Raw genomic sequence first — 12,165 nt, 5'->3', positions numbered from 1 at the left:
CATCACTACAATATTTAATTTTATTATTATAATTATTTTTAGCTTCGTGAATTCAATTTTATCAACCATCCAAAGAAAGCCTAAATTAAGACGTTATTGGCACCGTGGTGTGACTTCAATAAGAATAGAACATGATTATTTACATAGAATGAAACTCGAATATAAAATCTTTAAATTTCTCAAGCCGAAACCTTATGATTAACTCATTTAACAGAACAATCTCATTATTCACACATCTATTTATTAATCAATAAAAACTGAACATGTGTATGGACTGCGACAATCCTTTTAACGTATTACGAATAAAATAATGTTAAAAGAGCTTACCATCTTAAAAGAAATTTAAAATAATAATTAAAAAGATCAAGATCTCACTCATTATCCATCTAAGTCAAAACAGGTTGGCTGAATGAATTAAATTAGAACTAAATTATATTAAATTAAATTAATTAATAATATGATTGTGATTATGGTTTAGGATCCAATCTAGTCCAAACTTTTTTAATTTATGTGTAGGCTGCGATTGGTTCATCCAATGATTCGTTGTCAACTTATTTATGCAACACAAATCCCAAAGAAGACAAATTTTAGGTTAAATTATGATTTGGTCCTTGTAATTAAAATTTTTAAATATTTAGCATAATGTAATCTTAGGCTATTGTACTATAGCTAAATTGTCACTTTAATACTTGTACTATTTTTTTATTATCAATTTTACTATTGTACTTTAGTTTTTGTATTAGTTTGGCCCCTATTTTTCATTCTACAATCCTGTTATCCCAACTCAAAATTCCAATAAAAAATTCAAAACACAAATGACACGCTGCCATGTGTCAAGAAAACGATAAAATTTCACTTAAATTTTTAAAAATATAAAAAACTAAAAGTCATTCAAAATTCAAAAATTCAATAAAATCTTTAAACTAGGAAAATTATAAAATTAAAAACTAAAAATTATGATCTATTTTTAAAATTATAAGTGTCATAACTTAAAATTTTCATAAAATTTTAGAATTTTGTTTGTGTGGAATTATATTTTTTAACACAAAATTTAGAATTTTAAGAAAAAATTTAAGCAATTTATGGTATTTTTTACTAAAAAACTCAAAATTTCTTAAAAGTATAAAAAATGCAAGAAAACCCTAAAATTTCAAAAAAAACCATAAAATTCTAAAAACATTTCAAAGAACCTAAAATTCCAAGCAAATGATTTTTTTGAAGTTTCTCATATTTATAAATTTAAAAATATTTATTTATAATTTCAAAATTAGATTGTGATTCTTTTAGTTTTTTTAATAAATCTAAGTTTTAATATTTTTTTGGGATTTTTTCTATTTTTTATTTTTAAGTGATTTTTAATTTTTACTTTTATTGGCACTTGGTATGGGTACGGTGTGATTGATTGGTCTAAATTTTTAATTGAAATTTGGGTTGGGATAACAAGCTATATAGAATGAAAGTAAATGGACTAAATTGAACAAGAATAAAGTAAAAGGACTAAACTGATAAAAGAATAGTTCAAGTACCAAAGTAATAATCTAGTTATAGTACAAGGGTCAAAGAAGATATTAAGCCTTGATTTTATTTTATTAAATAATAAATTTTGTTAAAATATTAACTTAAATATTTTTAAATGACAGATTAGAAATTGAATTTTTTTTATAAAAAACTTTATGAGCGTAATTAGAAGGGGTATGCAATGGCCTTGCCCGTTAATTAAGTCATATAATTTTAGTTTATTTTAATTTAAAGTATTCAATTTAAGTTTTTTTTAACAATTTCTTTACTTTTACCTCCCTAAGCTTTTAAAATTTTATTTTGACCCCTCTAATACTAAATTCTTGACTTTACCTCTGAAAAACTCTTATAAGTTTAGGGTTCTGAAGACCTTTAATGTCCCAGATTTGAGTTCTGCTATATTATATGTGTGTCTTATTTTGATATTATTTAGGTTTGTTAACCCGGTCATAATTATTTGAATATGTATTATTTATACTTGTAACTATAATTTTATTTGTAACTTCGAAAAACAAGTTTATACCAAATTAAACTACGATGACTATATCTCAAAATCAAGCATAGTAAATGGACTAAAACCAGAATTTAACCTTTTTTTCCTCAATGGCAATAACAATGGTGGACATGTGCATACATACATACATAAGCAACTAAAAAGCTTTAAGAAAGAAGGGAAAAAAAAACAAGATCCACCTTTCTCTTTGGATTTTCATCTGTGCTCTGTAAGTTCTATTAATTGCCTTGTTTTTCTTCAATAATTGTTTTGATTAATTATGTTAATCGTGCTTTTTTTTATTAATTCCATAATATTTTGGTTGTTACAGTGGAGCAGATTCAGTTCCCCCTCCCCCCAAAATTTAGGGTTTCGATTTGTTGTTTTTTTAATTGTAATTAATTGTTATAGTTACTGTTTAATTTGTGAATAATATAAGTAATAATTATGAGAGAAATTGAGGATTCCTCCAATTTGTTTGGAAAATGGGAAGAAGAGCTGCCGTCGCCGGAGGAGCTTATGCCTCTTTCACAAACCCTAATTACCCCCCACCTTGCCCTTGCTTTCGACATCCCGAATCCAAACCACCGTCAACGGAAACACCCGCCGCCTCCGCCGCCGCCTCCCCCGGCCGAATTCGCCGGTGATTCCGGGGACTTGGGATCCGGAGCGGGCGGTGACGAGCCGGCGCGAACACTCAAACGGCCTAGGCTCGTCTGGACCCCGCAGCTCCACAAGCGATTCGTTGACGCCGTGGCTCATTTAGGGATCAAAAACGCCGTCCCAAAGACCATAATGCAGTTGATGAGTGTTGATGGGTTGACCAGAGAAAACGTCGCTAGTCATTTACAGAAATATCGTCTCTATTTGAAGAGAATGCAAGGGTTATCCGGCGGTGGCGGTGCAAACGGCGGTGCTGCGTCTGATCCGGCGACTGACCATTTGTTTGCCAGTTCACCCGTTCCTCCTCACTTCCTTCATCCTAGTAAAGGTAGCTCAGAGCCTTTCTCCCCATTCGTATCAGTTCCAGGACTACAACACCATCATTACCAACAACAGCAACACCAGCTAGCGGCGGCGGCCGCAGTCGGGCATCCACATTTGCTAACTCAGTATCATAAGCAGATAGGGCATTTTGGGTCATCACCAAATGGTCAATTTGAGCATCCCTTCTTAGCCAAGCAACCACCACCATCAATCCATAGAATGGGAGGTACACCCTCACACAATCAAGTACCAAATAATTATGTTGAAGATTTGGAATCTGCTAATGGCAATGGTGGAATGAAGGTATTAACTTTATTTCCACCAAGGGATGACTGATTCAAAAAAAAATTAACTAATTATTGAGTGTCATTGAAACTTTTCTTCTTTTATGTGATTAGTCCTTTTGTTTATGTTTTTCATCATATATAGGGTCTTTGATGCATGGATATTTGGGAAATCAGCTCATGTTTACTTACATTTAGGTGTTTGCTTGTCTAAGAAGTTCTCTTCAGCCATAAAAGGTGATTTTGAGGCAAAAGTAACTAAGTTTTGAGCTTGGAAGACGAAAATATACTTATTGGGCTGATCGGGTTGGTTTTGTGTCGGGTTAACTAGGGTTTAAATTCAAGTCGTTTATTGGGTCGGCTTTGGATTGTTTTAAGTCTGGGTTATCCGGGTTATTCAGGGTCGGATTGTTGACTTTTTATTATGCCTTAAGTCATGATTTAGTCCTATATTGCACTCATTTTTCTCACTCTAGTACCTAAACCCTTTTTTTGTCTCTCTTTGATACTTGAACTATCATTCTAGTTTCAATTTACCCCAACATAAAAGTAGCCAATGAGAATGTGACAACAACACATTCTTATTAGACACTGGTAATTTTTGAGGTAAAATGGGACGAAAATGATGGTTCATGTATCACAACGGGACCAAAAAAAAGCTTAGATACCAAAGTGGAAAAAAAAGTACAGTTCAAGGTCATTGTGAATTAAGCTTTTGATTATCAATATATATTAGGTCAAGTTTGAACTCTAGTCGGAATTGACAAGTCCGAAATAATGCTCACAGTCCCTATTTCTTCGTAGTTCAGTGTAATGTAGAGGTAAATTGTACATTGTGGGACTCCATAGAACACTTGTTTTGTTTTCTTATTTTCTAATGTTAATCCCTCCATGAACATAAGCTATATATTTTCTGCAATTTTCTAAGCATGTGTAACTTTAATGGTGTTGTTGAATGACATAAATTCTGCAATGTGAAGTAGGATACTGAAAAGAACGTTTATGTTCGAAGAATCATGACGTAGAATTTATTGTTGAAACATATGATATTCAGTTTCATTGTCAGTGATTTGTGGATGAAAATATAGAACTTCTAAAATATGAAGGCAGCTAATGAAATTCTAATCAAAAGTGAGCAACATGTTTGTGGTTGAGAGTACATAAGCCATTTTTATTAAGTTGTGCCCTTGCTAAAATATAAATGTGTTTAACTATATTAGGCATTATAGTATTAAAATAAATTTATACTAATAATAATGATTATCTTTTCAAAGTCATATAAAAAACATATATGAATACAGGTATAATGATCAAATTGTGTCTAAATCAAAAGAATCGATATTATAAAAGACATGAATGAAATAATAAAGCCGAAAAATATATTTGGACAAATATTTGATTAATAAAGATATGAATAAAATAATAAAACCGAAAATATATTTGGATAAATATTTGATTCATTAACTGCACAAAAAAACAATAGTTTCAACTCTTTCTCCAATATATAATATGTACAAAAAAATGAAAAAAGAAAATATAACTTTAAACTTTTTAATAATCAAAGTCTAAGTTCTAAATTCAACTTGTTTTTGAATTTATAATGTTTTATTTCTATTTTATGATTTATTACACATTAAAATTAAATACAGATAATGAAAAAAGAAAATATAACTTTAAACTTTTTAATAATCAAAGTCTAAGTTCTAAATTCAACTTGTTTTTGAATTTATAATGTTTTTATTTCTATTATATGATTTATTACACATTAAAATTAAATACAGATATCAAAAAATCTTATATTGATTTATGTTTAAAATTTTATTAAACGTATATACATATATAAAATTTAAAACTCATATTTAAAGCCCAACTTAAATAACTATATATATATCCAACCAATCCAAATGCAAGATAAAATCCCCTCAAATTTCCACATTAAAAGGAAACCAACTACTCTTTTAACTTTGTGAACCGTCATCCGACAATAGCAACAAGAAATTTTTAGGTCAAATTTTCTGTACATCCCTATTCTCTTCAATCATCTAATGTTATGGCCTCTACTGAAATATTTGATGACCATGACCTGCTAAAAGTAGTAGGACCAAGTTCAACCCTAAATTACCATACAATACAAGTGGATGTACGGTTCATAGATTTTAGTAGCTAATAATCAAATCATTTTTTTGATGCCTTGCATCATGGGAGAAATAGCTGAATGCATGTGCAAGACTGCTTAAACTGGCAAGATTCGAATCTTCACCGTGTGTATAAACAGCTGAGACTACATCGAAATTCACTTTGATCACCGGTCTAAAACGAGCATAGTAAAGATGAAATTTGCTCCATTTTTGTAGTCATAATATTAGTCTGCATCACCAAGGCCATCACTCCCATCCCCTTTCTTTGATACGGGTGTCCAATGTGAGCTTGATTTCTTTGTTTGTGAAGCTATTTCTGCGTTCTTCCGTAATACAGCTCCAGGTGATGGATATGGACGTTGTTGAAACAAAGGACCCTAAAGTTCACAGAAATAAGCAGCAGTTGAAACGTGAGGTCTTTCACAAGACAGATGGGGCAATGAATGTAATATAATTCTTAGTATACAGAAATATATAGGTTAAAACATGCCATAAGTCCCTGTACTCTTCACAAATTTGGCCTGTACTTTTATTTTCAGGAATTTAATCCCTTTAATTTTCATATTTCAAAATTCAAGTCCAACCATTAAGATAGTTAATTCTTTTTTATTAAATTCAAGTTACGTCATATTTTTTGTTAAATTTTGAAATATAAAAAAGTAGAGGGACTAAATTCCTAGAAATAAAAGTACAAGAACTAAATTCCAATTTTCTTTAAAGTACAGGGACTTATGGCATATTTTAACCAAATATATATAGCTTGGATTCGAATAAGAATATTGTACCGTGGCAGTGGTATCAGCTGCTCGTGGCTGTACTCCTTTCAGCCCAACAATCCTGTAAAAAGCCAATGTCAGATGATATCAGTAGACTTTAAAGGATGCCGTCTTTCGAGTTTGCGGACTTAGTATTAAACATGATGGCATGACAATAGGAAAGCTATTAATGGCAACATACCAACCACCACGAGGAGCATCGGAGTATGAGCTTGGATCCATTGGGTCCAGCTCATCATCATCGTTGTAGGAATGCTTCCTTTTCCCGAAGTCTTTTCTGTTTCCTTTTCCTGAAGGCGGTCTCCCTCCGGATCTGCAAAGGCCAACACCTTAGCACCGTTATACCAATGTGTAAATCAGTCTTTCTGTTCTTGACAATTGAAAATTCCATATTTATATAAAGTCTCATTATGCAATTAATGGTACTCCTATAACAGGTTTTAGGTTTCCACAAAATGCTAGAACTTCATACTGGACCAATTTTTTTCCAAAACCTAGACAACACACGAATTCTAAAGAGAAATACGTGCATGGCCAGATGACCCTCATAATCACAGAGTAGTCGCAGATATAAACAAATTAGAGTTAGTTAAACTAACTAGAAGCACAAAGTTAGAGTATGTACCTTGGCTTAGAAGCCTTATTCTCATTGCTATTATGCTGCTGGTAATCCAAAGTCGCTGGCAAACTCTGGGCCTGTGGCAGATTGAGAACTCTGCGTTCCATACAAGTTGTCACTACTGTCAGTTTCAATTAGCTTTCCTAAATGCAGAATAATAATGAAAATCTAGTCCTACATACAGTCACTCCGTGAGTGAAAAAAAAGTATATATTAAAAAAGAAAAAAAAAATGAAGAAATAAGATAATTAAAATAATGAAAAAAGTAAAATAACTTGGTATAAAGGGTTGAAAATGGGAGCAAATATAGGAGTGGATAATTAAGGAAACTAACGTTATTTAAATGAAAAGTTAAATTGCTAATATAACTTTAATAATATGTATTGAATATTCTAGTTTGGTTTTTATGTACTTCAATACTGAGTTGGTGTCACCAAGTCAAGTGACACCAAACTCAGTCAGGCACTTAATAATAAATAGTATAGATATAGATAAGTATAGATAAATAAATGTAAACTTGTATGTAGATACAAGTTGTATGTGTTCGTGTCTGCACTACTCTTTGAGATGAAGTTAAGAGCACTCCAAGTTAAGAACATTCTATGCTCACAAGTCTCAATATCCTTTTTAAAAAAAGATAACATTATGTTGATATGAAAATTTTAGATGTTCTCCATGTCATTTTATTCATTCCCTGATCTGGCAAGATCAAAAAATGGAGAAAAGAAAGAGTTTCCTAACAGCATCTTAAATGCACCCATTTCTCATCACATTTTCCATAAATCATATTATGATAAATAAAAATAAATAAAAAAGAATTCAATGAACCAGTGGCACCTTGGCATGCAACCCACAAATTTTCATGTCATTTTATGAATTTTAACATATATGATTTATTCTTTTTTTTTTTAACAATAACACACACAATTCAATCATCAGGGAATTATGTTCTTTAATATGTTAATAAAATAATTTTATGCTACAATAACAACTTAAACTTGATCTATCGTTTAATACCACAACGATAGAATATAAAATATCTTGATGATCTTACAAATTTTAAGGAAAAATTTAGCATGTGAATTAACGTCAATAGGTCAATATGTTCTGCTTTTAGAACCATTAAAAATGATGGTAAAACATGCCTATTCACCATAATAATAAAGCAAAATCTGCATATGGAGACATTACATACCGTGTGCAATGATTGCAGTAACCCCAAGCTTGCACCAGGCTAACTCCCCAACCCCCACAACCAAAGCATTTGTCCAAGTTTGATGACCACACAGTCGAATTCTCATTAACAGTACTTTCAGAAACCATGCTTCCAGGATGCTGTGATGCAAACGGCTTTAATACATCAGGGCACTCCCATTGAGATATATTGGTCTTTGTATTGTAATAATATTTGCGCCCTGTTTATTTACAAAAGAAAGAAGGAACAAAAAAAACCCTTAATTCTGTCTGAGTCAAAAGATGCATGCATGCACACACAAAAACTTTGTTAGATGTTTCTACATCTAAACCAACCAACTTAGTAATCCATCTTTTAAGCATCTTCTGAATAATATGATGTGCTAAAATTCCATCTGCATTAGCAACCATACCCTTTTAATTGTTAGAGCCTTTCAGATTTTTGGTCAACAAAAACTTTTAGCTCCAATAAGAAATAATAAAAAATATAGAAACAATATTTCCAAACGCAATGTGAGACTTCATTCTTTCTAACATCTGCAGCTTTACCCCAAAAGATATGACGTCATTTTCCTATAGTTAGTTTCATGTATTTCCAAATTCATAATCCGTATGATTCATTCAAAAAGAAAATAAAAATTGTGATAAAAACAAAATGAGACAAATCATACAAATTTCTTTATACAGCATACCTGTTGTTTCATCTACTGCTTCCACCCAATCTTCCACGTGTCTTGTAGCGAATGGGAAATGAGTACTCGAAGATGTTTCTACAGGTCTTTCCCACTGACTCTTTCCTTTACTTTCATTATAATAATATGAAGCACCAGAGGAGGGATCTTTTGCTTCCACCTACAGAGGAACTAATAGAAGTCAACATTGTCGCAACAGAAAGCAGGAAAAAACATCTTCTAGAAATAAGATAAAAAAATTGACATCCAGTTAAGAAAGTTTTCATTTTTCCCTTCTCTTTCTCTGGCATAAGGTTACACCCATTTGTAAATAGAACACCAAAAATAAAGGAAACCTCAGTAGTAATTAATTCATATTGCAGAGAGCTCACATGAAAAGAATTCTAGCAAAGAAGTAGCATTCTTCATATGTTTGGAGTTCAAGATAGTACAATTCCAAACCCATAATAATTACAATAAAAATGCTTAAACATTGTAGCACAAAAAACTGAATGGAACCCTTTCCTTATTTTCCTTCCATTCTGTACGAACTATTTTATTGACCCAAAAGTAAAATCTGAAATTTTTTGCCAATTCCAACAAACTCCCAAAACAAACATCTTTAATTTTTGAAAGTTTCCATCATTTTGATGTGGTTGAATTCACTTCCCCTATGGGTTCATATTCTAGCAGCTCTCACATTTCCAATTCTTCTAGTTCAACCGGAACAAGATAAAACTTAGTTGATGGGATAGTGAAGATATGAACTGATTGAAAAGTTTAGTTGCATACTGTTATGATATCCTTATCTAGAGAAAGTTTAAGAATTTAATATTTTTAAGGTGAGAAATCGAAAATCATGTTAACCCATATACAAGTTCAATATAGAAGCTTATTACTCCACCCTACAAATAACTATATGTTCTTTTCCCATCATTTCCAATAAAGGTTTCAAGCCTTTTAAACTTGACATCATAAAGATTTAATAGAACAACCACATAAAACTGAAGCAACCATAAACTCAATGCCTAATCACATGTTAAGGACTTAAACCTCGGTCCATCTAAATTTTTAAAAACAAAGATTCCAATAAGCATTAAAACATACAGAAACCAGATTAAATGCAAAAGCACAAAGCTGGCCATTGATACACACCCATCCAGGAGGCAACTTTGCAGTTTCCATAAGCTGGGGTGCATCAGTCTCCAAATTCTGAAATAAAAAATGAAAAAGCAAGTTGTTGCAAAGTTATTAGCAACTAAATGGTGCTCATATTTTGTCTACATATTAAGAAGGTCACAGAAAGTTTCAGAAAAGAATATTGGCAAATTAGAATAGGTAAATTTCCAGAAAAGATCAAATAATGAAGTCCTGAAGCTGTGCTTTTTATTTCAACACAACCTATGATGATTAAACAAGGACAGATAAAAAATGAGGGACAATGGGACATAAGGATGTAAAACATAAACTTGCCTTATCGGTTCTTGATAGGTCATGTTTTGTTGAACCATCTTTTAGAATTCCCCTAGCTTTCAACTTTTGCTTAAGGTACTCAGGCAAGTCCTTAGATGCAGCCTCAGAATTTTTCTCACTTGTATCATTATTTACATGTCCCAAATTTCCTGAAACATAAGAAGACGTGAAATCCCAACTAGCTCCTTTTTTTATGTAAAAAAAGATATCAACTTGGTTTTGCAAATAATCAAGCAACGTCTTGAGAGTCCATTCATGGTAAATCTAACCTGGTGTAGCAATATTAGAACCTGGAGTACCATAGCTATAAGCACCTCCACCTGGTACACCATACCCATTTCCAATGTCTATGTTACCTAAATCCAAAGTAGAAAATAAACCTCAATCAGCAATTTCTTTTCTTTCTTTCAAAATGAAAAAGTAAATAAACAAAGTAATTTACTAATCAAACTAAAGTCAATCAAGAACATTTTTTCCACGTGTTCTACTGAACACCCAAAAAGCACATGGTCCTAAACCTTCCAACTTCAATACAAACAAAGGGTTGCTTTTTTTCCCCAATAATTTTCTTTCATTTGGTGAAAAAAAACTCCTCTTTTAGCTGGTAGGGCAGTAAAATTCTATCTTCACACACAATCACATGAACTTGAAGATAAAGAAAAAAGGGTTATTATGAAATATGACCTTGTTCAGGAGGGTTAGGCTTGCCACGCTTAGAAGCTAGTTCGGCACGATGCTCTGAAGCCATTTTCAGTAGATGCTCCTGTATGAACATACATATTACCCAAAAAACAATGAAATACTATGACTAAAAAGGATTATACAGATAATCAAAAAAGAGAGCAAACACGAAAACAAATGAAATTACCCACTTTCAAAGCATTGGGATCAGGCCGTTCCAAGAAAAGGTCCGTACCATCCTTGCAGGGAGGTCCGGCCGCTGCCTCTCTGAAAATTAATTAGCTTAATCAAAAGATTGATGAAAACAGAGAAAAACAAAATGGGAATCCCAAACCAAATACCTCTGGCTCTGAGCCTGGATAATTTTCTGGGTGGCGATTTCCTAGCAACACCAACATTAGCAAATGATATAGAGATTAGCATAATACTTGAAAAAAAGGAGTATTAAAAGATAGAAAGAGAAAGGGGGAGGAGAGACAGGTACTTGTTCGTGGAGAAGGACATGAGGTACTGGATTTTCATTGCGAAAATGGTCTTCCATATTTTTGCACCCCAGGTGTTTTCTGTTATGTCTGACAGAGATAATAGTTGCTGCAGCCGTTGCCTGCGTGTGCCTGTTTTAGAGACGGCGATTAAAAACCCGACTCTTTCCGAGTTTTTAATTCTCAGAAATAATAAGATCAGGTGGGCGGGTGCGAGTCGGGTTTTTATAAGTGGAAAAGACCGGGTCGGTGCCCATCTGTATATATCACTATTGAATATAGGTTAAATACCTCTACTAGTCCCTGTACTTTGAAACAGTTCTGGATTTAATCTCTATACATTAATTTAACATTTTAGTCCCTTTACTTTTAAAATTTTAAAATTTTACTCCTTCCCAAACAATATTTGTTAAAATCATTAAGTTTTATTATTTCCAAAATCTGATGGACCAAAAATATTATCATACGTGTAATGTCATGTCAACTTATTATTTTTACATATTCAAAATCCAGTTAATGGATTAATGACTGTCATTTACGTCAAGACTAAAATTTCGAAATTCAAAAATATATAGAGACTTAGAATGTTCCGATTGGAAAATATAGACAAAATCTACAACTGTACGCGTAGTACATGACTATTAATTGAATTTAACCAAACATGTTTTAATTGCTATGGTTTAGGGTCAAGACTAAAATTTAAAATTTTGAAAAATATTAAATTTGAATAATTCAAAAGGTTTAATGACTAAAATTTATCAAATTAAATTATAAAACTAAATATATAATTTTTGCAAAGTAAAGGGACAAATAACAAAATTTAATCTTTAAATATACAAACTTGAGGAA

At 31.9% G+C, this 12,165-nt stretch overlaps 3 protein-coding genes across 5 annotated transcripts in view; 1 reads left to right on the top strand and 2 right to left on the bottom strand.

The window, feature by feature from the left end:
• LOC108473734 (tubulin beta-5 chain) overlaps positions 1 to 12,165 on the bottom strand; it is a 98,402-nt gene that overhangs the window by 49,984 nt on the left and 36,253 nt on the right. The window lies entirely within an intron of this gene.
• Positions 2,133 to 4,183, top strand: LOC108471079 (transcription factor MYBC1). Its single transcript, XM_017772657.2, has 2 exons — positions 2,133 to 2,240; positions 2,343 to 4,183. Exon 2 carries the CDS (start codon positions 2,459 to 2,461, stop codon positions 3,332 to 3,334), a length of 876 nt encoding a protein of 291 aa, XP_017628146.1. The 5' UTR covers positions 2,133 to 2,240; positions 2,343 to 2,458; the 3' UTR covers positions 3,335 to 4,183.
• On the bottom strand, positions 5,141 to 11,558 carry LOC108470771 (uncharacterized). Of its 2 annotated transcripts, XM_017772219.2 has the most exons (13): positions 11,319 to 11,558; positions 11,176 to 11,216; positions 11,026 to 11,101; positions 10,838 to 10,916; positions 10,423 to 10,509; positions 10,154 to 10,302; positions 9,836 to 9,892; positions 8,702 to 8,861; positions 8,011 to 8,230; positions 6,822 to 6,911; positions 6,378 to 6,509; positions 6,206 to 6,257; positions 5,141 to 5,797 (listed from the first exon to the last, which is right to left on the bottom strand). In XM_017772219.2, exons 1-13 carry the CDS (start codon positions 11,373 to 11,375, stop codon positions 5,645 to 5,647), a joined length of 1,353 nt encoding a protein of 450 aa, XP_017627708.1. In that variant the 5' UTR covers positions 11,376 to 11,558; the 3' UTR covers positions 5,141 to 5,644. The 2 variants fall into 2 exon arrangements, with proteins under 2 accessions (XP_017627708.1, XP_017627709.1); XM_017772220.2 differs by lacking the exon at positions 9,836 to 9,892.

Source organism: Gossypium arboreum, chromosome 11 (genome assembly GCF_025698485.1).
Source record: "Gossypium arboreum isolate Shixiya-1 chromosome 11, ASM2569848v2, whole genome shotgun sequence".
Lineage (NCBI taxonomy): Eukaryota > Viridiplantae > Streptophyta > Magnoliopsida > Malvales > Malvaceae > Gossypium > Gossypium arboreum.
Note: the sequence above shows the minus strand (reverse complement) of the source record. Positions and strands in the feature narration are given on the sequence as shown.

Coding starts and splice junctions, on each gene's coding strand:
- LOC108471079 (XM_017772657.2), top strand. CDS start 2,459: ATGAGAGAAATTGAGGATTCCTCCAATTTGTTTGGAAAATGGGAAGAA.
- LOC108470771 (XM_017772219.2), bottom strand. CDS start 11,375: ATGGAAGACCATTTTCGCAATGAAAATCCAGTACCTCATGTCCTTCTC. Junction 11,217..11,318: donor ATGTCCTTCTCCACGAACAA/GTACCTGTCTCT, acceptor TGGTGTTGCTAG/GAAATCGCCACCCAGAAAAT. Junction 6,912..8,010: donor TACTGCAATCATTGCACACG/GTATGTAATGTC, acceptor TATGGAACGCAG/AGTTCTCAATCTGCCACAGG.